Below are 26,811 nucleotides of genomic sequence, written 5' to 3'. Positions count from 1 at the left end.
CAGTCATTGTCGAGATGAGCGTTTCCCGCCTCATCACAACGCGGCGTAGCAAATGTCGGCGACGGCCCACCATAACTTGGGCAACCTAAGCCACTGTATGCTGGTGTGTGAACCAGTCTAAACCAACGTGCATCCCGGCAACGCCGGCTGCTATGCCAAGGCGAAATCGGACATTTGCTGTAATGCGATTTCCGCATCTGCCATTTCCTCCTCCTGGAGCGAGTTGCACGTTCGGCTTGCGTTTGTCATCCCAGATCGGCCTCCTTGTTCAAGGAATGCCAGATCAGTCTTGATTCGGAGGCGACCAGTCGAATATACCATTAGATTACTCCCAGAGAAGCGTCCGCGTAAATTTTTTTCGCCTCGCACTTCACTCGTAACATCACGGCAACAGCGAATATTCGCCTGGAATATTCGCTTAGACGTAACTGTCCATAAGACCACGTCCCAAAACGGGCGCGACTAAACCGCAGTAATTGCCCGCAGGTTGCTTTATTTCTAACGTGCAAGTTCTCCATAACTGTACCATAGAAGATGCGAAAACTGTTCAACTTACAGGCACGGAATCTGCTCTGCTCCGAGTGCTATAATTCCTAAAGTAGAACATTAAACAATCGTGCTAAACAATGTGTAATCGGACCGAGGCTTCTTTTTCATCCCTGCTTGATAGAACACTTACTGCAGCGCGATCGGTACAGATGGGACCCCACAGCGGCAACATGGAGGCTCCGTCGGAGATAAGGTAACACTATGCGCGAAAACAGCGAATCAAGGATCCATGGCTACGGCCGCTCCGCTGACTTGCACGATGATGCAAGCTCTGGCTTACTGCTTATTCCGCTGAAATTCCGTTCTGGAGCAGGCTACTGTTACCCATTACTGCGTTACTGTCCTCGCTCACAGCGCGTCAATCAGCTTCAAGGACTGCAGCACGTATGCATCAAACTATAATACGCCTCTACTGAGCCGACATTAGTCGCTGCAATTTATCCGCAAGTAAAGCGGATAAAGCAAGTGAAGAGATCGCAATTTAAACACGTCAAATTTAAACACCAGCAGTGTTACCAAAAAAAAAAAAAAAATTGCCTTGCGTTACAGATCCGACGTCAGGTTGCAAAAAAAAAAAAAAAAAAAAAAAAACCGACCTTCCGCTTGCAATACGCTGAATTCGAACTCGCGGATAACTCCAGCGTATTGAGTACCGTGGGGGCGGCAGACATTTAAATGGAGGAGAAAACTTTAGAAAGTTGAAAATCGGGCGAGTTGGTATGGCATACGGCAGCATCTTAAGGCAGACGCGCCGGTCAGTATTTTGCAACACCTCGCGATTGTGAAAAAAAAAAAAAAAAAGACCAAGCAGTTACTTCAATCTGGAACCCCTCACTACAGCATATCTTTTTGGAAGTTACTTCCGAAGAAACGCCATCGTTTCCTTATACATTAATCTTAACATTCGCATCTGGCAGGCGGTTCACCACCTTGCCTATGAAGGTGGTGAACACTTTTCCATAACCAAATACAAAGGCATAATTTCAGGAGTCTTCAACCCCATATCTTCAGAAGACTAAGTAAACAAGGAGTGCTTCCACTTTAGTCCTTTAATAAACACCACATGGATGACGCCAAGCATGAAAACGCCATGCAATGGCATTTGCGTTCAGTGCATGCAGTGGTCAATGTGAAATTCAATGAAGACTGAAACAAACAAATGGCGCCGATGAAAACAAGGAACGCTAGTCAGATGTGGTGGTGGTGGTGGTTATGGTGATGTGGTGGTTGTCTTCAATGTCTAATCTTCACCCTGAAAAGAGGATTGAAAAGAAAAGCCGCACATTAGTGGGCATACAGCATCATTACACTTAAAACACAGTTGCTCGTTACAGGCACAGAGTCACCAGCCAGCCAACACAAAAACATTAGCAAAGTTCCATGAAGGCTCTTTATACTAGCAGGCAGAAATGTGGTTTGAGCTCTGAAAACAATTACACTCAACAGGCACTTTCACACATTTCACAATGGCTGCACATGCATGTTAGGAGCCAATTGTGTGCTAATGTGTCATCACAGTGAACATGCAGCATAACAGATCTTGGCCACATTACCTCCCCCATGGCCACTGAGGATTTTCTTTCCTTGGTGACTCGCATCACACTTTGGACAGGACACAGGCTCCCATCAACCACACATTTTTTTTTGAATGAGCTCACTGCACAGTGTGCATGGCAGTGCATCATATTTTGAAGTATCAGGACTCGTCTTCCATAGCATACACTTATTGAGGTATGCAACACTGCCCTACTATAAAGGGTCCGTGTTACAGTACTACTAAAGCCTTGTAAAATTCTGTACTAATTTTCAGCTGCTGGTCACTCTGTGCCCAACCTCTAGACAAACATGACCACTCAGGCACACTACAGAGCGGCAAACACACAGACCTAACCCATCGTTTACTTTTCACACACACACAACCAGCCACAAGAAAGGAGAATCGCGAAGAAAGCTGTGTTAACAAGGAAATCTTACATGCACCTTGCCGTCCAAGCAGCGGAGACTTGGCCCTTCAATAATAAAACTGTAAAGATTAAAGTTATGGCGAGTCAACCATGTCAGGCACAGGCAGGTTTCATTGCACTGGCATTGTCCACGTCAGTTTCATTGTGTTCTTATTGCATTCATTGAATGGACTCCAACAGGACGTGAATCCTAAAAAAGTTTCTTCATCAGTCACATTTCATTCATAGCACTCGACAGCACTTAGCACTGAACCTGTGACAATGGCCAAAAGTGCTGAAGTTATGTGCAGTTTACATTGGCCCACTTTTCAATGTAATGGTATATATGCCATTTGCATTGGCCTCTCCAAAAAGATTTTAAAATCTTGAATGTTATTTCTTACAGCACAGGACAAATTGCTGGCTTTACAGTGCCTTAGTGAAAGAGAAAATAGACAGCCATGCACATTGCTACTTGGAAGCACTAAACCCAAGCAACTAACTAGAGGTTAGGATCATAGAAGTCAGACCACAAACAGGACTGAAGAACAGGGTAGGAAACATTAGTGACAGCATGCAAACACAAGCAAACAAGTACACACACAGAAAAGTTTGTACACTAACCATAATCTACAGAAGCACTGCCTGCTTATGCAGGGCCAACAAAAATGCAAAGAAGCAAGTCCAAGCCAGAATTAGACAATTACACACATAGAAGCATAACACAAAGCAGTGCCCAGGTTAGGCTGCTTTCACAATACACTAGCAGTAAAAATACGAAACAAAGATTGAAGCACATGCACTAACATCTACATGCCCCAAAGTCTGCCCAACTAAATCGGACCAGAGAAGGAAAACCATGGCACAATGCCGCAATACAAAATACTCTCGTAATGAGTGCAGGCATGCACTTGCCTAACTTATTTGTGGTTGAGTCACTTGCACACTGCTTAACGTGCACTGGCAGAGCAAGTATTGCAATCAAGCAGGCTAAGTGCAACTTTGTGTTTTGCTGTAAGCCCATCCTGACATGACATATTTCAATCATTTGGATTGCCCACGAACAGCAACAGCATGCAGATGCTGCAGCCAAATATCTCAGTGACTCTACAAGAAACCGTACGGATATCTGACGAGCAACGTAAACAGTGTACTGCATCAAAGGTGCTGGGAAAACTTATTCAAGCACAAACCAAAACATACATTTAGGTTTCATCAACCTAGGCAGCATTAGGCCACATTTAGACCAGCTTTTGTAAATTTCTTTTGCACACCTTGATATTGCTACAATGAGTAAAAGGAGCGAATTTGGCATAGTTAGAATAAAGAGAAAAATTAAAGAAAAACTCTAGAGGAATGCCAACTATTACAGCATAAAAGCATAATGAGAGACTGTGGTGACTCCATCTATGTACTCCTAAAGCAGCCCCTGCAATGTATCAGAAACCACAAGAAATTGATTCTCCAAATTCATTACACTGCAGCTGCTCGTAATGCAGTAAGGTGAACAGAATCAGGGGAGCAATAGCTGAAATTGGATATAGAGCAATTTCTGGTGCTGGAAAATCGAAATTTGGTTTGGAACAGTTTGGCAGACGAAATGCAGAAGCCATAGACAATGGCTGTCAATATAAGCAAATAGCCTGAATGAGCGAGCGCATTGTATCGAAATGGCGCAATTGGCATAGCTGTTGCACTTCTACAGAATACTTACCCTTGATTTACGAAATAATTGGTGCTATATTGTGATAATGTGCACGCTATTGCAAAAAATGCAACGACTAAACTTGTCACAGCTGCGTTTTCTTTCTTTTTGCAATACGGTGTATATGCTGCAGTGACGTGCAAATTTCTACATTGTCGCAACAAACACTCGCCATGCACACACATGATGCACACACGCAAAGACTAGCACTGTCAGAAGAAAAGAGGAATCAGAAGGCAGGCAGGCACTCCAGCCAACTATCACTCACCCCCCCAAAACGTCCTCCCCCGCGGCCTCCCCGGCCCCGGCCTCCGCCACCACGGCCTCCGAAGCGTCCGCCGCCCCCTCGTCCACCAAAATCTCCTCGGCCTCCGCCGAACTTGCCCCCTCCACGGCCCCCACCCCCGCCACGACCCCAACTGCCGCCACTGCTGCCCCAGCCCCCACGGCCACCGCCGCCACCCCAGCTGTTATTGCCCCAGCCGCCGCCTCCTCCGCCGCCGCCGCCGCCTCCTCCGCGTCCACGGCCAAAGGAATTGCCACCCCGTCCTCCCCGGGAGTTGCCACCTCGGGACTGGTTTCCACCCCTAAAGCCACCACCTGTAAAGCACGGGAAGCAAGTAAATCAGAATCAACAAGCTCTACGATGAAGATGTACGCTACACTCTGGGTCTAAGAACTAACATGGCACAGCTATGTGAAAATAGAGGGACGTACCTTGTCCAAACTTCTTAACAAGGCTGAAACGGATGCTGCTGCCATCAATGGTGTGGCATGCAGGGTTCTGCACTGCATTTAGCAGGTCTTCAGAGGAGTCGAAATGCAACCGTGCAAACCTAAAAGCAAGCAAACAAAAGAACCAGGTTAAATTTCAGAAGATACTTCCAATAACCCAGCTTTTGGTTGTCGTTGAAACTGACATGACAATGAAATAGTCGAAAGAGTTTACAAACCTCAATATAACGAACCTCGATTAAACGAAATTCCCAATGTAGCGAACTACTTTCATTTCCCGATTTTAGTTTTCGGCCATTTGAATTTCAAGCATGTAATTGGTGCCTTCATTGCTAGTAAGGCTAGCAAAGAACTATAAAAATGTCAGCCGAAGCCAAGGTTATTTTAGGCGTCCTTCCACATGAAAAGTGAGCGACAAAAATGCCATCAAAGCGCGCGCACGCTGGGCTGCGGCAGGCGGGAAATGCCGCTGCGCCATTTGTCCCGTTGCGGAGGCGGGGCACGCTGCAGCTCGCAGCACTCGGGGAAACAAGAGTCCTGCACAAGGAGGATGGGGAGGGAGTGAACGCTTGGCAACGTGATCAAGCATGCGCTAGGGAAGGGGGCAGAAATGCACACGTATGTGCCTTCTCGCTCACGACCATGCGCTGGCCACGCGCCATATCTTGGAGGTAATCTCTCTGCGGCAAGTGCGAATGCTGAGCCAAAACTGTTCGTTCCGCGTAATCCCAAGTTCCCAAGACACTGTGCGAAGCGTTCGCTCGTTGCATACCGAGTGTGTGGTCATCGAATGAGATCTGCTAATGTTTGCTGAGCTAACGACCCCAATTTTTCTAAACTAGGAACCTTACATGTAGTTACAACCGTTTTTTTTTCTCAGGTCGAATATCCGTATTTTTTTTACACTCTTTTAATTTGTAGGCGCCAGCTGTGGGCACTAAGCGTGGTTTATGGCACCGTGCAACACTAAGCACGCAAATCTGATGCCGTGAGCCATGTCGATGCAATGCATTCAGCACCGCACACACCGGCACTCATAACCGTGCTATTATGGCCCGATCTTGACATATTTATAAGTGCTTAGCAACAAGATACTATCCACCAGGAATATTCTGGGAATTTTTTACTGCTGAAACTTTAAGACCTCAAATTAACAAAATTCACGATTTACCAAAGTTTTTTTGTCTCAAGTACAACTTCGTTATATCGAGGTTCAACTGCATATCGAACTTGAGTTCTGCAAAAAGTGGTCATATCAGTACGTTATACAAGGACATGCCCTTACAACTTACAAGCCCCAAAAAGTAACGACACTGAAGCTGGCATATATGCCGTCACAATTCAGCAGCACTTAGGTCTGAAAACCAGATTTTCAGTGTCGTTCTTGTACGTGCGTTCGCGCACCTAGCTGCAAATTTGTTATAAACTTTTATCTAAGGAACGAAATATGGCTGCATATATAGCTCTCAAAACGGCACCCGGTTTCAATCTCCTGTACAGCCACCATTTTTTATTCTATAGTGTGTGTGATATATTCTACCACCGGGACATGACTATTCTGCACAAGATAGCAAAACAATCTAGTTGGCCGGAAGTGTAAACACCTGTAACTTCTGCAGCATGCCACCATTCTGCGAAGGTCTCTACATTACGATTGCACATCAGTCACAAAAGAGCCGTAATATCATGTTATTTATGTTACTTTGGGTGAAAAAAAAAAAAAGGCAATGTTCAAAAAGTAGAATGTCAGCACGAGCTGTTGGCAATTAGCAATGCGAAAATGAATCACCGCCAACATGTGATCTTCCAATAACGGCGTGGTAACTGCTGAGCCTTTGCAACATTGCATGATGGAGCGTTCTCCCCGACTCGGGCCTCATGAATATCAACAGTAGCGATAGGGACACTTCAGTGGCTTACCATGGTGGAAGGATCTAGATGGCCATTCCAAATCATTGAAATAGGCATAATTCACATGGTGCCACACAGACAATTGCGCAAAAACGAGAGCTCCACCATTGTGGCATCCAATATTGCACTAGTGCACGCCCCACGCCATGCTGTTTATGCTGTACACCACCTTCCTAGCGGCGTGTCAAGGCTGCATGACCTTCTTCACAGCTTCCGATCACTTGCTCATCTCGAAGACTGTACTATAGTCGCGATTGAACTGGAGTAGGGCACACTTCCATGCTTTGGTACTTTGTGTGCACCCTACCTTGACCAAGTTCGAATCGTTTGTTGCAACAGTACAGCAATTTAAAAAACTTTCATTATATCTCGAACCAGTTTCAATGAGCAGTGTTGGAAAATCGTAAATGCACCTAAATGTGGCCTTTATAACCAATAAATCGTTACATCTGGGATCATTATAAGCGGGTTTGACTAATAAATTTGGTCGAAATTTCTTATTGAAATTTATATCAAAAATTTTTTATTGGTTTGGGATCATCAGATCTTTATTATCATGCTTAAATATTACTAAGAAATATGCAGTACACGCTGAGAAAATCTCACTCTTCTAGTGAGTTGTCAAAATCATGAAATCTACTTTCAGGAGGTGCCATCGCGCTGCAGATTTTAACAAAATTGTGTGTTGTTTATTCAGTTTTTTTTTTTTTTTTTTTTTTGGGGGGGGGGGGGGCAGTTGCTGTTGCACATCCATCCCTTCACCATCTTACAATTTATGACAGTAGGATTTCGCCTGCATACTTTATAATCCCTCTTTTGCAAAAGTCATTTGCAAGGCATACACGTAAGTTTTTTTCTTATGCTTACCGCGCAGTAAACAAGAAACAGCTTTAAAGCATGAAATAATGTTTTGTAAACATTATGACCAAAGAACCACAAGTAATTTGAGATTTTGACTATGGGAGATGACAATTGGAGAATGTCGTCTGATATAAATCAAAAGCAATAACAGATAACTGAAATTCAGATCTGATGTCAGCATAAATTACATTTGTTAGCTTGTGCACCATCAAACAATGTAACCATGGCAGAAACTCACCCATCATTGAGCACATAGACCTTGGCACCAGGAAAGAGTTCCTTGAGCCGACTCACAGTGCACTCAAAGGGCACTCGGAATACATCCAGCAGGTTGTCTTGTGTCTCTGTCTCATGCGATGTGCACTTCTCGACCCGTGTCACTTTTCCATTCCCAACTTCCTTCTCCAACAGCTTCAGGTTGGCTGCTGCTGCTTCGGCATCCACGTAACGTGCAAATGCCTTCCTGCAAATACCCCACACACATAGTGCGAGAATTTTACTGACTGAGGACAATTTCAGAGACCTCTATTATCAACACTAGCAAACAGCATGTAATTGGCCAACAATGTTTACCTGTTCACACAGGTGCATAACACATAAAACACTTATGCATGGAACACTGGAAACATGTACTTCTGTAAAGCCTCTATACCTTCTACCTGTTTGCAAGAACAGACAGCACATTGAGTTATAGTTGAGCATACGCAACTATTTCATACGCTATAGTACAGCATACGTAGCTACGCAGGGCATGTTTACTACAGTTTTACTTGGTCTGCGAGATCTTCCGATCTGAGGCTATATGCCATCGTCACGCCTATCTCCCGACTTCACCGATAGCCAGCACTGACATTTCGTTAGGCTTCATCTCGTTCAAAATGAGAAGTTATCTCGAAAATTTCGCAAGGATATTCACAATACACTGTCGTCAAAGCGGCCCGAGACTAAGCAAAAGCCGTTTATGCAGTCATTTGCTACTTGCATGTTACAGGCAATTGATGTGAAATACAGTTTGTATATTCCAGATTCTCCTTTCGTTTTTTTCTTATGTTAACGCAACAATGGAAATGTTTGATCTTTTTTTCAATAAATTGTTTTTCACATATATTACAAATTATGCTGAACATTTGTTGTTAAAACTGAAATTAGAAAAAATTATTAAGCTTTCAATTGATATATAGCATGACATTGTAACCATGAAAGTTAAAAAGAACATTCCTAAAACCTTCAAAAAATAGCCAATTTTCACATTGTAAGAAAAAGTTACATTCTGGATTATTCCTATATTATAACCATTCAGTGGTACAAGCTGTTCTGGCATGTGGAACATTGAACATGCAATAATGAGAAGACTTCCAGGTTCACAAATGCCAACAGCTACAGCATTCAAAGTATTATAGCCACTTGCTAAGGCCAGAACTTTGGAATACAGAATTTGACAATTGATTTGAGATGAGTAGAGCCCCATAATAATGCTTAAAAAGCAAATCAAGGATAAAATCTCACAATGCCACCAATCACAGGCTTTTCTTCAGTATTGTGCTACAGCATACCTGGCAACCTGCTAACTCTAAGATTCATAAAAATCTTGAGGACAACACTGAAAGTTGCACGTTCAGTTTTAGTTTGCATAAGCACACACACACCACCTGTGGGATGTATACGTACTTTATCAACGATGATGTACCTTTAGATGCAGCAAACTTGGTGTAACAGCACAAACTAAATAACATCCTGTTCTTCAGCAACATTGCTGTTGATTTTGCATGCTTCAGGAACTTGTCTGAATTAACTTGATCGAAGCAGTAGCGGCACCCCTCTGGTGTCCTGTCACAATTACTTCTGAGGGTTCCGAGACCCACGAGCAGAGCTTATTCACGGACAGAATTCATTTCTCGTAACAATTTACAAAATGTTCATAAAATGTTAGAACAAGCTTGAATTCGTATACTGTATGGAAATGTAGGTATGCTACAGTTAAATTTTAAATTCTAATTTCATGAGAGCCAAGGCCACAGTGCTATTTTTCATTTGCCCGCTGCAGAGTCCAATATGCACAAGTTATTGTACTGCTGCGAAATGCAGATGTTTTATTCAACCTTGATTGTGCAAATCTGACCATTTAGTCTGTGTTGGGAATATTCAGTTTGGAGCTTTCTGCTTGGATGCAAACTTTCGCTGCCTTGTACAGTGAACAGAGCTCTTTGCAGCAGCTCAGTGCACAAGCAATGCATTCTGCCATGCGCACTTTGTCCCACAAGTGCACATACCTTTGATCATATAATACATGTTATTTTCAGTACCCGGCTTATAATCCCATTACAATGCATTTTGACTACATTATGTTCATGCAATTTTTAAAAATTTTTAACCCATCAATTCACCCTAACCTTTGTGTGGTTTAGCCCCCATTCACTTTAGGAAAGAAACCGAAAGCCAACTCACTCTCCCTTAATGACGAGGTTGATGATGTCACCCGACAGTTCTGTGATGTCACCTGGCCGAGCTCCCCGTGCCATGGTGATGACGAGGCTACAGCTGTCTCTTTTTTCTGTTAAGGAAAGTATAGCATAATTTTTTTTAATGAATCACATTTCTTAAACACTTTATCTGCACCATTATACGTATCTGATTCTATAGGAAGATCATGGTGGAAACAGAAGGCTGGGAGTGAAAGTAAGTTTTCATCCGAAACACGGTCCCTGCTAGTACAAGCAAACTGGTTTTGGTACCACCCCAGTGACGACGTCCTATGTATATCCTATAGACATCTACTGCCAGGACACGCATGCCCTAGACATCCGTCAAATATGTCCTGTGGACATCCCTTGCATGAGCGCACAGGACATTATGGGGACATGCTGCATATATTTTACTGACATATGCCAAGACCTTAAATTTTGCCCTAATGTCAATTACGATCACAGCACACAGTGTGACAGGTGCAATGCAATATTGCAGTAACCAAGTGTTTCACTGCTGGTGTAAGTTTTCGGCAGCAACACGATTACGCCACTGCCAAAAATTTACACCAGCATCAAAGTAGAAATCACTTGGTTACTGCAATATTAGCAGTTTTTGTCTGAGCTCTGCGCCACCAGGTGGCAGCACTATACAGGCCGCTCACCGTTTACGGTTCCACCAACACGCCTCAACGCCCGCGTTTACCCGATTACCGGACAAGCTAAACCTCTATTGTGCGCACAGGTTATGCATGCAGACACATTTGTGGAAGTGCAGCATAACCCTCATTGTTCTAGGCTTTTTACCAAGCTCACTGCATGACCAGCGAATGTCCTATTTGCATCTGAAATGGTACACGAACATTGCGACATGGTTCGGATGTCCTATGGACGAAGTGTCACTGGGACCCAGCAGTCATCACATGTGAATTCTACATTGCTGGACAAAGATTGCTTGATGTTGCAGATCATGGGTCATATTCTAAGCCAATTACTTTCGGGGATACAGTCACTTTTGCAAGATTTGACATGCCACCAGACACGGCTAGCCTACGGGCGACAGCATTTCTAGTTTCATACCAAAACAATGTGCTTAACACTGGAGGAATGCAGTTGCTCGTAGATGCTACAAATTTGGTGCAGAGTCCATACCTGCCAACCTCAAGATTTCAACTCACAACCGGGGCAAGAGGGGGGGGGGGCACACACACTTGGAAGTACTGACGAGGCTTCGAGCATACCATCCACACTTTGTTTGCAGCCGTTACAGCTACGAAACACCGGAGTGCCAGAGTCGGGCTGCACCTCTGGGGTGTCTGTCTCTGGGGGCGCCATTTACGTAGGGTGGATCTCTATGTTGAGATTAACGACAACCAGCGACGTCGGATCAAGGCAGGCAACTTCACGCAGTGATTTAAAATGTTCTTACTCTGGAGACAATAAAGGTTACAGTGCACACCCCTATCTCTATGCGCGCCTCCTACATAAGTAGCACCCCCACCCACCAGAAACGGTGTGGCGTTATTAGGGATTTAAAATTTGTTTCGCAAATAAAACCAATTTCCTGGAAAAACTGACTCGACATTCATAATATCGTAAGACGGGTTCAAATTCGTACATTTTACGGCAAATTCAGAAGAATTGGCAGGTATGAGAGTCGTGCAAAAGGTTGTAAAATTGATCGTATCTCCAAAAGTGATTGACCTTGAATGCCGCCCCATGCCAGTGCCGCCATTGCTAACAAACACATGGGGCATGGTTTGTGCTGTCAGCAATGCAGTTCTGGATAGACCTGAGCAAGGCTTGCCAAAGTAGGCTAATGAAATTTTGACAGCAAACTTTAGTTTGGCAGCACATTCCCTGTTTGTGTTGTCTCAATGCACAAACAAAATTCTCACAAAAGGAAGTGCTTTCACTTTCCTTAATGATTGTTATTGCAGAGTCGTACCTCTGCTTTACAGTTTTCACGTCCACTAATTGGAGAAAACAGGTGTCATGAATTAATACACCTAGGGCAGCCAAATACTCACCTTGGCTGTCGATGCAAGACTCTGGAACATAGTCTGAAAACATGAGAAATACAAGGAATTAATAAGAGGCAAACATTTTTTAAACAAGCTGAATGTCTAAAGCCAAGCTTGGATACACAAGAGAATCTATAGTACAATGAAATTCAGTAAAATGCCCTTAATATGAGCACTGAAAGCTACATAACCCACACACGGGCAAAGATCATTAGTTTTACTTCTTGGTTTACTAAGAAATACAATTCTTCACGAAGATATGAACAAGAAGGAGGACAAGTGCCTGAAGCTACCAATCAGCAAGCTTCAAATATCTTTTTGAACTGCACCTTCTAGCTTCAGTTTCTTGGCGTCGCTGCCTCCAGCACTGTGCTCGTCATCGGCTGCCTTCCGTTTGCCACTTTTTGCAGCCTTCTTGTCTGTAGAGCAAGTAAAAATAAGCACATAAGACCAGTTACGCCATGCAAGAAAGGCAAATGCCAGAAACATGTGGGTTACAAATAGCAATAAAAGTTTTATTGACTTCTTAGATGCCCGAAGAAAGCTAGTTTACAGAATGACAAGGCCACAGCAAATTGTGTATACTCTATCCTACATCTGCTATGCATAAGACTAAGCACAGAATTCAAAAATACACTGTTACGTCAGCTTGGCCTATCAATGCACACCTTTAAAAACCTGTGGCGCTAGTCAGCACTAGAAATTGCATTCCATAATGCACATAATTACAAAAATTGTTATACTAGAGCAAGCTGAAGTAATTTGCTTCATTTCTACCAGTAATACGCAGCACATGTTTATCATAAAACTTCAATCTGCAGGGTGGCCACACACTCTGCATAGTTTATACTTTGTAATAAATGAAATGAATCTGAATTTCCTAAAAAAAGTTATGCCTTAAAATTATTAAAGTTATGAAAAGTTACAACTGAATTACCCATACAAACAACTGTTACATCACTAATTATGCACTACAAATATGGCTAGAACTCTTGAATCACAAATGATAATTGGTAGATTCGAGTTAAATGGAAGTATATGGGCTTTATCAAATTAAGTTCAGTCATCAGATGTTGAAGTGATGCCTAATCATGTTTAGCTTCATTGTAATCCCCATATTCATAAATGCATCTTAACTTGCATCTTAACCTCAAGCACATGCTTGGCTTGATCTAACTGGCATGAACGTGTCCAAGACGCTCATTGCATTTCCTTTCATGACAGGCGTCATTTAATCCAAGCCAAGCATGGGCTTGAAGTTGAGATTCATTTCTGAATACAGCGCCTTATGCAGAAAATTTCCTGTCAGACAAAGTCAGGTCAGGAGCTTTTCTCACACACTACATCGAAGTAATTAAGAGGTCAATAATCACCTTTCGCAGCAGTCTTCTTGGCCTTTTTTGGAGTGTCACCTACAAAAAAAAACTTCCACAATTAGAAATAAAGAAGGCAGCCAACCCCGTTTATATCAAACTGCGGGATATCCACTATATCTAGCACATCCACATATATAACTGGCACTGTCAGAACAAAACAAAATTTGGCACGAGTACTCAAAACTGCTCAAAAAGCATAGCATTCTTTTAGCAGCACAAATGTTTGATATGTTACTCTATTGTCCAACTTGTGCTCAAGAAAGATGGCACGAAACAAAAAACTTAAAAAACAAAGAATTATTTCTACGCAGATTTTTTAAGCTTGCTGCTTAAAGTGGGTACAGGGCCACCTGTTTGCCAAGTTACTCCCCACAGAATTGTAATGCCTAGCCTCAAAGGACTCTGAAGTGTGTTCTTGACAAAGGATTTTAGCTTTTCTCAGTCATGGACACCAAACGAAAAAGGAAAGTGAAAATGGAAGCCTAAGTTTATGCTATTGTATACAAAAGACAAAAATGCATCTCCATGCTGCATTCTTTACAATGCTCCTGCATCGTCCAGATTTGTAACATACTTATTTGTGCATGCATGACACTGCACCCAGTTTATCACGTCGCTACATGCAGCTGTACACTCATGAATGAACCTCAAAGGCTACATAAGCGGCCTGTACACATCTGGTGGGAATTGATCAGTAGGTGCCCACCTGGCAAACAATGTCTAACAGGATCAAACTTCCTTGTTTCTGGAAATCCTGGCCCCTGTTTCACAGTAAGGCATACAAACTACAGCTCTGAGGTGCAAGTGTAAGGTCAAGCATTACATTCCCGCCGAGCAACTGCACATGCAGAATTGCTGTGCTCTGTCCCATATGACATTTGTCTGCTTTTATTTCCACACATTCAACCAACTGTCTGGCCAGTTCAAGGTTTCATTCATCGCTACACTTATCCTTTTTTCCTTGAAAAGGTTATCCTTTTTTCCTTGAAAGACTCAATGAGCTTTCCCAACCTCACTAGTTAAACATTTTGCTCCATTCTGGCACAAAGTACCAATGAGCTGCCACATATGCACCAGTGCAGTCCCATTATTTATCACACAGCCCAATGCTGACAACTGCAAGCCACACTTTCGACCACACAATGCAGCACTAATTTGTAATAACACTTAAAAACTTGCATAGCCTAATATTTTTCGCTGCACTCCCTCCTAAATATAGCAGGCAACACTTATACAAATGTTGCGGAGGGGCTTACCTTCGCCTTCCTCCTCATCCTCTTCCTGCTCTTCCTGTTCATCCTCTTCCTGCTCTTCCTCCTCCTGTTCTTCCTCCTCCTCCTCAGCATCTACTTCTTCAACCTCATCCTCTTCGTCCTCCTCTTCCTGGGCTGCATTAGCCTTGACCTGGAGGCCGTTCTTGGCTTTGGACTTAGCTGGAGCAGGGGCTGCTTCTTCGTCTTCTTCCTCCTCCTCCTCCTCTTCCTCATTGGCAGCGACCTCCTCTTCTTCCTCATTTCCAGCATCATCCATGCCTGAAATGAAAATTGTATGTAGCCGATGCCACTAATCATGCCCTACAAAATAACACTGCTGTTGTGCAAGTCTCAATGTCCACCATTACTGAAGTTGAACAAATATCTTGTATTGTAAATATGTAGTAATCTTGCTTCTATAAACAAATTCTTTAAGCAACAGGACCTCCACACATAACATGCCATTTCCTGTAGAGACTATTTACAGCAATGTGTGAAAGCATCAAACAGGCAAAACCATTGGCTTCAACAAGCCTAACTGCACTGACACAAGCAAGTTCTGCAGAGCATGTGACCAAGGTGCAGTGCATTGAGTACATCAGGTTATGCAAAGCCCACAAAAGAATGTTACGCTCCCAAGCGCACTGGGCTTTCAGCCAAACGGCAGCAAGAACCTGAAATCGTTGGCCTCAGGGGCCAGGCAACATATTGAGGGGCCCAGGCTAGCATATGTACTTTTTTAAACTTTGCTAGTACCATACCCACAAATAGTCTAATGTTATATAATTACCGACAGGGAATTCAGGCAAAATGCCTTCTTTTTTCATTACATCCTTATCGTACTTATTTACCATATACACACTAACTATGGGGCTAAAAACATTTTAATGGCACCTTTATTGTACCTATGAATGCATATTTTACTGTTAGACCCTATATTGGATTTTCAGAGCCTAAAAATACCTTTATGCGTGTTTTGTCCTACCCTCACCTTGTTTATTTGTTTACAATGTTGTAACCCACTAAAGAACTTCGCCCAAGGCAGTCGATTATTACCACAATTGCTTTCTTTGGCAGTGAAAAGGGTGTTTTAACAGCTTTGCAGCAGACTAGCGAATTGCTGTGAGGGCGGCTCAAACTGCTTTATGCGCGACTATACACTTCAAGGTAACTTGGCGGACTGGTGCAGTCATTTCACGTTTGAAACTCCCATCTCTGATAAAAACATCAGGTTTTCGGTACTGAAAGAATTGTCAAAGGTTCTGACTGGGAAACATTCTGCAATTTCAGAGGGCATTGGATCATCAAACGTTCCAAAGTAGAGATATGTGCTGCTAAATTCGGTGGATGTAGAGTGTTCATTTTCTCCCTACAAACTAATACTCAGTAGAAGAAAGGACAACATGAAACCCAACAATCTTGGAATGGTGCTTCTTTGTCACCGGCTTCACAACTTAACCCGTGGCCATCTAACTACATTTCAAATAAATCTTAACTTACGTAAGCAACTTGCCTCAGTCCATTTTACTGAGGAAATAATGAATTGGGTGCTGTGTCCCTTAAAAGAGATTCATAATAGATCCTAAGATGCACAGCAGAAGTTGATGGAACCTATACATACCCAAATGACAGTGACTGGTGCTTATATATGCCTAAAACCACAATTTCTGGTGCCTAAACATTCAGTCTAGTTATTAGAGTTTTAGTTTAGCGTTTTTACGCTCCGCTTAGCTGCTGAGCGGAGCGGAAGCACGAATGCGCATGCGCTCTCCGCTTAGCCGCAAGCGGGCTAGCGGAGCGAGAATCACGGTCCGCTTACAAGCTGCCTAAGCGGAGCGGGGAGCGTTGCTGCCGTCTTTCGCTAGCGAGGGTGGGCGACGCACGCGCCATCTCTCGCGCGTTGCATTGAAGCACCTTGCATCGAGGCACCAGTCGTGCGAGCGCAAATAACTTGTGTAATACAGCTCCAACTGGTTCTTTAAGGAAATAAAGTGAACAGCACAGCTAACAAAAACGCCGCCTGCGCATTGGCATCACAAAAGATTGGATTGGATTCGAAATGCAGCCTCGCTGGCTATCACGTGTCGTTCACCAAGTCGACGCTTCATTTTACACTCGATAAAATGGACCGGTTACGCATTACAAGCACCCGTCTAGATACTTCATGAACACATAAGATATATATATTCGTTTTACTTTGTAAAAGTGACAAAACGTTTTTTTTTGTTTCACTACGCTGAATTTGGCCAGAGGGCGCTGCAACTACGAAAGGTCCGCTCCGCTACGCTACACACAACTAAAACGTGAAAATCGCCCCCGCTGTGGCTTAGCGGGGCAACTCGGAGCCGAGCGGACCGTAAAGACGCTCAACTAAAACACTTATCCACTGCATGATTTCTTAGTGCCCTTGAATCCCCCAGTTGCAGTAAGAAGTTACCGGCCCAAGCTAAATTGTGAAAATATGAACATTTATTGATCAACAGCACTGAACATTATGAATTTAAGAAGTTTTTTTGTAGACATTTTTTCTGGGATACACACTTTTTCTGGATACACACACTTTTTCTAGACAGCACACAAGCAGCAGCAAACTTCAAATGACAGACTAACAAGCAATGCATTGTTTTTACATTACATCAACTTTTTTTTCAGCAACATTACTATTGCCCATTTTGCCTGCTTCAGGAACTTGTCTGTATACACATGCTCAAAGGAAGTGCCTGTCTGGCATTTGTTGACCATCAGAAGACTCCCAATGGAAGGTTTTGGTGAAACGTTTATGTGAACAAAAATCATTTACGATTTTTCTATAATTCTTGATGTAACATTCATAGTCTTAGAGAAAGCCTGAATCCATACCCTTTACAATAAATATAAGAGAGTTGGCAGGTGTAGGTATAAAACACCAGTTTTTAATACCCTGCACATTGCTATCAACTCATGGACACAAGGTCCCTGTCGCATATTGGTCCCACTGGCGAATTGGGATTTGGAGCACCCAAATACAGATTTCGGAGCACTTTGGATCTAATAAATGCTAACTGCTGGACACTTCCAAGCCATTTCTAACACTTAAAATTAACAAGCATTATTCCAGAAAGTATTTGCTTGCGTGTTTAACAAGGCTGCTCTGCCTCTTAATACAAAAAAGGGACACCTAAATTTGAGTATTGCTTTAATTTAAATGAAGATGACAAACCTGTCCACACAGCATGGTGTAATTAGTTCACTGCAAGTTGAGTGAAGCTGCTCAGATGTTGCCTTTTACATCTTATGAATTTTCATTGACAGCTGCCAGCTTAGCCAAGTTTTCAGCAAGGCTCTAGCATCAGTCAGAAACACCTGGCCAGACAAAGCCATCAATGCCCTTCTGAGTCAGGCCAGCCTTGATGAGCCCCTCATAATGCTCAATCATTGCTTTAGACGAAACCAGGCACTTTTCAATGATCTGATGCACCAATGGCATTGATCGATTACTTGGACACCAGCAATTCAAACAAGCTTGGTTATTTGGACTACTGCGAGGCACACTATCAGTGGCCCATAAATTACGTACGGTAAGCGTAAGCACCTATGCGGAGGGGGGGGGGGGGGGGGGGGGGCGTCTCGTTAGGCCTACGGGCGCCCGAACCGCCAAATGATCTCAGAAATGGGACGCGCCATGCGCTCAAAACTAACGTTCAGGTGAGTTTAGAGAAGCCAATGCTCATTTCTATAGACCAACACCATGTTTGTAAACAGCGGTAGGCACCGTCGATATATTGCAGGTCCTACAGCGACGTCGCGGAAGGCTCCGCCCACAATCGCCACCCCCGTTTGCACACGAGGATGTTTTTTTTTTTTTTTTTTTTTTTTTTTTTTTTTTTTTTTTTTTTTTTTTTTTTTTTTAGTGGGGTGGGGGTGCTAAAAACGCTCATTACGAAGCACACGGTAGGGGGGGGGGGGGAGGCGCTGCATCAATTTTGACTACGTGAGGTTTGACTACCCAGTGCACGTTCTTGCATTTGGATGATCTGGCATCAGAATCCAACTTTCGCTTTTTACCGTGGCGGCCTATTGCTTCGGACGGTTTTCATCAACATGAAACGTATGAAAACTTTAGCATGTTGCCTATTGCGACATGCTCGTCGACATACTGCGTTTCCTTCGTTGTAAAATCATTGAATAAAGACCTCACAGATGGAACCGCACAACCACCCGCGAAACCCAGCGGCTGCTGTGGTAGGCGCGACACGGGCGGCGGCGGAGTGCCTACCATGGGAAACTAAATTCCGACGACAGCACCATCCCATTTTTGTGACGTAGCGCCGGGGTGAATGTGTAGTTACTGGCGATCTACGCTAGTGAGAGCGCAACCATGACAATTCACGCTGAAGCGGGAGCCATGGGTGCCGTCAAGTTCGACAACGTTATTTATTAGCGTCCGTAAACATTAGTTACGAACGTTGAACTCGCCAAATAACGTACGTTATCATAGCGCGTAAACCACAGAATCCGAATAACCTTCAGAGCACGTGCAGCGGTGACAACGCTATTTCTTAACGTACGTAATGCGTTTAGGTTTGCTTGCAAACGCTTAACTACTTACTAGGCACTGACCCTAACGTTATTAATAAAGCAAGATAGTTTTCCTCTAATAATGCACCTAGCTCAAACAGTACGATTATTCCGTCAAACACATCTCGCTTCCGTCATCTGCTGCGTACAAGCCATCGTTTGCTTGATTAACCAGGATGCGTGTCCCAGAAAAACGGAATGAGTCATCTTATATAGGCGCCAACGCGCGTTTTCAACATTGAGACAGCAGCGCGTTCTAGACCGCGTTATCACTACCTCGTGAAACGCAAGTGACTCAGCCCGGACTTGGCTGGCTGAGAAGCGGCCGAATATCACCGATAGCTTTGCGCGCGCGCCAGAAGTAGCCGCTTGCGCTTGCGTCGCATAAAGCGTTGCAAGCGCCAGCCTGCCATCTCTTGTTAACGTAGCTGTTTACTCGCACCGCGTGAGGAAACTCCCAAGGCGCCGCCTCGCGTACATTTATATAAATTAAAAAGTCGCCGTGTCAACTTATGATGCGAAAAGTCAATCTTGATTACGACACAACACAGCAGTGAAAAGTGCAAAAAGTCGCAAAAGGTTCGTGGTGTTCAACGAATAGCATTTAAAATAAACGTGTTCTCAAAATAGATCAAGCCCAGTGCCAACCCCCCCCCCCCCCCCCGAGGGAGATGAAAATGCTATGAGCACGCGTTATGAAAAAACGATTTTCATGGCCCCAAACGACGGGGAAAACACGGAAATACACATGCCTCTAGCAGCCATTGCATATGGCCGGTTATTAGCATGATCAACGCCTCCTAAAGAACTGCCTGGAACAGAACTCGCTGCCCTACCCTCAGATTTCGCTCTCCCCCCTCCGGTACGTAGGCGAGCGCCTCTGGCGGTCGCTCCTTGTACACATGCCGGCGCGCGGCCGTCGGGAGCCGCGCGCCTGGCTTGTTGCGAGCAGACGACACATTGCCGAACGCGTGTTGTCACGGCTGCTATATGCAGACGACGACACCCAAGTGGTTTCTTCATCGCTGTTGTGAGATCATGCGAGTCACCTTACGGGGCTTTTTTCGCTGGTCAGCTTGTTTTATACAAAATTTTGCTGCAGAGCTGCGCCGGAGCGGCGGACAGCGCGCAGGCCGGCTACGACGATAGTGTCGCGTGACCAGGCGGTACGGAGTCGAGCGCTTTCGCACGGTGCTTGGTCACAACACGCCATCAACACGCGGCAGGGAGCTCTCTATGGAGAAAAAGAGCGACGTTCCATGCAATAGGGTGTGCTCCAATTATGGCCAGCTTCGGAGACGGTCTACGCAGACAGCTAAGGAGTTTCGGTATTTTGCAACGAAGTTAGTAAATGGCTGACTTCTTCCCAATTACAGCCAGTAGCTCAATAAATGGTTCTGATCAATTCACCCCTTCAGAAGTGACTTGTTCAATAAGAATCTGACTGGTAGTTTGCAGACAACTGCACCTCTTGAATCTACATCTGTCATAGAGCTCATACAGTTAATTGGACTATTAAAGCATCCATGTGAAATGAGGCCATGGTAAATTCAAAATCACAATGTGCATTGCATGAGGTCATGTGTTGCAACAGAAATGAATGCGAAACACTAATGAATAATGTGTGCTCAGAACAGGACATGGTTCATTTCATAATACAATTGCATACGCTGTGCGCAGCCCTATGCAACAATATGCAGCACTGGTTGCTGCTCGACAAAGGGCAATTTAAAACGGCAGGTAATACATTGACCTAAGCTTAACGTGGCAGAGTCAATCAAGTCACTGCACATTTTTAAGAAGAGGTTATTGTTAATTTCAGGAAACAAAGCTAAAAAGCACACAAGCTCTTAGACAAAGGAATTTTTTCCACTTCACATTTCATTAGATACCTCATTGACATAAAATTAACAGCTACTACAAGCAATGCTAGATAGAGGCCAACATTATGGCTGCCCCAGTGAAGGACTATTAGTATGATGAAACGCTGCGCTCATTATCCACCTACTATATATTATCCACCAGGCATGCGTGCTAATCCAGAGATCGCATAGCGATATAATGCCAGCGACTAGTAAGTCTACACTTCAAATTTGCCGCGCAAACATTCCTCCTCGCTTCTCAAGCAACGCCGTCTTGACAGCGCAGGCGTGAACGGCCCTCTCCCCCTCCCGGTCCGCGCACTCGTGCAAACGCCGCCCACGTGACTAGATACTGCGACACCGGCGTTATACCTGCGTCAGCAAGTATGCGCTGTTCGCATGCACACATATCCAACCCAAACTCGAATCGCCATCCACGTTTATGCGGCAGCGTCATACGCAATCGCACAATTAGAACACCTTTGCAGCAACAACCCGTACCAAAATTAGTGGCAGCAACGCTACGACGAATAGCTGGGTTAACCGCCGCACCGCGCGGTTTATCGACGGCCGTTGCAATGTTTATTCGCAAGAGCCAATTTTTTTACGACTTGGCCTGCAGTGGGACGGCGCCAGGTTAGCAAAAGCAAACGTGGACAAGCGCGCTCTGCTTTACACTCGAGATTGCACAGTAGATGCGAACATTTTTCTCTACTGGCTTATAATACTGCGACGCGTACGATCACTTACAACGAGCAATCACGTATTTGAGATGATTCATTTTCTTTCTCGGGGCCTGTGCTGAACTTTTCCTCAGTGTCTTTCGATCCGTTTGCGCTGTTTCAAAAATGAACATTACTTGCCCAATCGCCCATTTTGCTATTAGATGGTGGAGCGCTAACTTTTTCACAAAATACATGTCCATACGCAATGAATTCCATGGCCATTCTTTATCATGTGAATTTACTCGAACTGACGTACAAGGGCCATCAAGAAAAAAAAAAAAAGGCTTATAGCACAAGCAAAACGTTTTGTCAACACCCCTGTGTTAAATACAGTGTGTAAACAGTTCAAAGTAAATCTGATAAGCACTAGCCTTCGCCACAGAAGAGCATTTTCAGGGCTACATGCTGAAAATGCTCTCGAAATGTTTCAACACAAGCGGGGCGGCAATAAAAGCTTGCATATCTGGCTTTTCTGAAAGCACGTCACATGCGGCACTGAGCGGACTCACCCAGGCCTAAAAGAATTCAATCAGCGCGCCATCCAAGCAGTGGCACAAGAAAAATAAATGGACGACACGCTTTTCTCAACCACAAACACTGTCCGACACAAGATGGATGCAACAAACAACAAACCCAAAGCGGAAAAGAAAAAAAGTGTGCTAGCTAGCCAAACAGCTTGGTTTATATCAACATACATTGTTGTAGTTAACATTGTAACCCTACAGCAGACGATTTGGCCGGGTCGAACTTAAGCCGCCACGTGTGCGCAGCTAGTAACAAAGAAAAGTTGCGCGCGGCAGACCGCAGCGTTACCGGGGATGCGGCCCCAACTCGCGAAATGGTATTTGCATTAGCCATCGGCTTCACACCGGCTACCGGACACGGCTGCCGCCTTTTTGATGCGATACACAACGCCGGCGCGCTTCCTTCGCACGTGCTCCGCCAGGTGCGCTAAGATTACGTTCCAACTCCCAATCTGCAGAGAAAAAAGCATTCACGCATCTCTACGAGCCGCGTCTCCATTGTGCCTACGAACGGAGTTCGCGTGACGCGCGTAAAGGCTTGCCTCCGTCTACCGCACTTGCAACGGGGTTACGCCACAAAGACCACGAGGCCAAGTCACGCCTGATGGACAAATTTACGATCGGCGAAGTAATAACTGTAAAAAAGCAAATAGCACCCCGAAAACAATAGACCAGCGGAGATGAGACAAGACGCGAAGGCAGTCGGCGCACTTGCTACCCCTAGGGCGCCATTTCGCGCCAGTGACGATCGGCAAAAGTAAATTAATAATGTGAAACAAGTAAGCCATATTTCACAGCTTGCGAAAAATTCGCAGCTTATGAAATATATCTACGGCACATCAGGCGCGAAGGAACGGCAAAAATGGCCGAGAAACAGAAAGGTGCACTTCATGGCAAAAGTAGTCCTAGAAGCCACGCCAAGAGCTTGGTGCCGCCACGGCCGCCGGCGATCGCGCTAAGTAACCGCCACGTTACGTTTGGCTCACCGGCATCTGCGTCTTCTGCCTCTTCATCGTCCTCCATTTTGTCGTCCTCTTCCTCCACTTCCTCGACGGGTACCACCTTCTTCACGGCCTTTTTGCCCTGAAGGAAAAGAACAGGTGCATAAGAAAAATTGTATGCCGGCAATCCCGGTGCGCTGGTCGACACACGTGTACCGACACAAAACCCTTGGGGTAAAAAAAGAAAAGTATTCGGCGAACGTTCCAACTTACGCTGGCCTTTGTCGGCGTAGGCTGTGCCTTGGCCGCCGTCTTCTTCGGAGGCATGGTCCAAACTTCACGAAAACCGTCCCGAAAGAACCTAATATCAGGACGTCAAGCGCTGCGACCACCGACACGACCAGCACGTGGGGACAAAAAGAATTCGCCTCCCCGAACACGAGAGTGGCGAGAGGGCGAGAGAGCTCGATCGGCCCCACAGGGTTGCTAAAGCGACTCCTGAACGTCAACTTTGCGTCCACTAAAATATTTGCCTTTATTCCATAATACAACAATACTATTTCAGTACAAATGTCACCTTTCCGCAAAAATAAATTTTAAAGACTTCATTTTAGTTAAACATATTTTTTAAATAATATATTCAAAGCAACAACGAGACATAAGTGGCGCTGCGAGCGTCAAGGACTGAGTGGGGCAATCCACCTCCCTGTTTCAAACGAGACACTCATAGCATCCATCCAGTCATCCATCCATGTTCGTCGTTTGCTTGTTTGGCGCGCGGTTAGCGTTGAACTGGGTTAGGTTGGTTGGTTCTTTATTCTATGTGGGTTATTGTGCGATTCGCAATTTGTAGCATCTGTTCGCTGCTATTCGTGTTTGCGCATTTTCCTACTCCAAAAGTTTGCAAAACAGGTTTTTTGTTTGCCACGATGCATTCGCGCGTACGTTGCAGTAGCTGGTAGGGGTGCGTGAATAGTAAATTTTGTGACCGAATCGAATAGATAGTTTGCAATACGTCATTAAGCAAGAAACATGACAGCATGACAGGCGCGGCTTGCGTCGAACGTCACAGCGATAACAGAGATTAACCGGTGAAAAACAGTCGCCGTCAAAAAGCAGAACCGTGTGCGCGTGATAACACCGTGCAGTGACGTCATCACGTCACATGAAAACTTTATAGAAATCAAATAGGGCCAGGAGCGAATCGAATATCGATTACTTTTCGTAATGAGCATACATTTTCACAATTGATGTAAAGCGACGTTCACGTCCTAGTATTCGTAACTTTAGCGACTTCGTGCCCTTACATTGCACGTTATGAAGCGTTGTTTATTTAAAAAAAAAAAAAAAAGCATCAATAGAGCATTAGTAACAATTACGCAGTTTGTCCAGCGGATCTTCACAACTGGAGGCCAGTAAATTCAATAAAAATAAACACTTGCAAAGCAAAATTCATTATTTTCTCCATGCGCGTGGTGATTTTGCTCCATGCGCGTGATGGTTTGGCTCCATTACAATTCTAGCCACTGTAGCTCCATGCGCGTGATGGTTTGGCTCCATTACAATTCTAGCCACTGTAGCTCCATGCGCGTGGCGGTTTGGCTCCATGCACGTGATGGTTTGGCTCCATTACAATTCTAGCCACTGTAGCTCCATGCGCGTGGCGGTTTGGCTCCATGCACGTGATGGTTTGGCTCCATTACAATTCTAGCCACTGTATAGCTCCATGCGCGTGGCGGTTTGGCTCCATGCGCGTGATGGTTTGGCTCCATTACAATTCTAGCCACTGTAGCTCCATGCGCGTGGAGGTTTGGCTCCATGCACGTGATAGTTTGGCTCCATTACAATTCTAGCCACTGTGGCTCCATGCGCGTGGAGGTTTGGCTCCATGCGCGTAACGGTTTGGGGAGATGTGCGTGGCGGTTCCCCGCCAGTTCCGTTTGCTCGCTCCTCCGACTTCAGTTTCCCGCCCGTTCCGTTCGCCATGGAAGTATACCGACGAGGACGCCGGGCCTAGTTGTAGTGTAGTTTACATCGTTTACATCAAGAATTCACCAGCATTCCCTGTGCCTGGGTCGTACTTCACTTTAATAACACAAAGTTAACCCAAGCACTACACCAGGGCACACCAACACCGAGGTGCGAGTGCCACCACCAGACACCTAAGTCAAGGATTAGGGTCGCCTCTAGCTTTTTTATTTATTTGTCTGTACATATAAGGATTTTGTTCAGTTTTATTACCATTTGTATAACTAACATGAGTATCTCCCATTACGTAGATACGTTCAGTTCTATTTTGCCGTTTGTTTGTTCAAGTACATACGTTGAGTTCTATATTACCATATGTTTGCTGAAGAATTATGTCGGATTTCAGTGTATTAACGAACTGCTGTCCTGCCTTGTAAAGGGGGCTCGGACCCTATCAAGCGAAAGGTTCCTTTCGGTTTTTAATAAGGCCCCTCCATCTGCCGTTCAAACTGAAATAAACTCCTTCTGCTTTACTTCTTCACACACTTAATAAGTGCGAATTATTTGTTTATTTATTTTTATTGCCCTAAAGGTATGTACATGCGAAGAAGAAAAAGATCAAACAGCAAATATAGCACATAAACAAAAATGCATATTTAGAAGCAGTACAGTATACAATAAAATGGCAAAAATACACAGAATACATTTAAACATACGCAAAACACGGTGAAAAAATAAACAGGCATAATTACAAAACAGTGAAATACTCTTATGCAAAAACAAAGGAATGGTTGCTTTGTGACATTACGTTATTCGAGGCATTTTTCAAAAGAAGGGACCCTCGGGTGTTAATTATTGAGCTGGGTCAATTACTCCATTCATTGGATGTTCGTGAAAAGTATGACGGTGAACACGTAACGGTGTTATATCGGGGTATGCTGATCCTATGCTGGTGGTCTCGACGGTCCAAAAGAAATGGCGCTGGGTGAATCCATATGGAGCGATGAGCTGCCTTATGATAGCAAATCTTAAACAGAGAGAGAGAGAGAAATGCTGCATTGCTTGCGACGAACACAAAGTAATGAAGTACTAAGGGAGTCCTTTATTTGTGTGACACTCGCAGTTCGACGGTAAATAGACAAGATGAAGGGAATGAAACGATTCTGTACTGCTCCAAGAATCTAGTAACGTTGGCTTGTGCGTCTATCAATGTGGCCAGATGTTGGTCCCATGTAAACGAAGCGTATTTGTGTTGTGAACGGACGTATGTGGTATGTAGCAGTAGCTTTAATGAAACTGAATGCACCCCCCCCCCCCCCCCCCCCTAGACAAAATCCTGCCGACGCTCATGGTTGCGACTGAAAATGGATGAAAGCATTGTTTAGAACAATGACACACAAATGACGTGGTACATT

The 26,811-nt window shown here is 44.4% G+C and overlaps 1 protein-coding gene across 2 annotated transcripts; it reads right to left on the bottom strand.

The window, feature by feature from the left end:
* Window positions 1–1,580: 1,580 nt before the first annotated feature.
* LOC119436582 (nucleolin) lies at window positions 1,581–23,877 on the bottom strand. 2 transcript variants are annotated; one of them, XM_037703467.2, is made up of 12 exons: window positions 23,702–23,877; window positions 23,474–23,570; window positions 14,823–15,098; window positions 13,564–13,602; window positions 12,520–12,609; window positions 12,197–12,229; window positions 10,150–10,255; window positions 7,943–8,167; window positions 4,915–5,033; window positions 4,466–4,797; window positions 2,524–2,572; window positions 1,581–1,801 (listed from the first exon to the last, which is right to left on the bottom strand). In XM_037703467.2, exons 1-11 carry the CDS (start codon window positions 23,753–23,755, stop codon window positions 2,561–2,563), a joined length of 1,383 nt encoding a protein of 460 aa, XP_037559395.1. In that variant the 5' UTR covers window positions 23,756–23,877; the 3' UTR covers window positions 1,581–1,801; window positions 2,524–2,560. The 2 variants fall into 2 exon arrangements, with proteins under 2 accessions (XP_037559395.1, XP_049514724.1); XM_049658767.1 differs by lacking the exon at window positions 2,524–2,572.
* Between the last annotated feature and the right edge of the window lie 2,934 nt (window positions 23,878–26,811).

Source organism: Dermacentor silvarum, chromosome 1 (genome assembly GCF_013339745.2).
Source record: "Dermacentor silvarum isolate Dsil-2018 chromosome 1, BIME_Dsil_1.4, whole genome shotgun sequence".
Classification (NCBI taxonomy): domain Eukaryota; kingdom Metazoa; phylum Arthropoda; class Arachnida; order Ixodida; family Ixodidae; genus Dermacentor; species Dermacentor silvarum.
The sequence above is the reverse complement of the archived record's forward strand: the minus strand, read 5'-3'. Positions and strand labels throughout refer to the sequence as shown.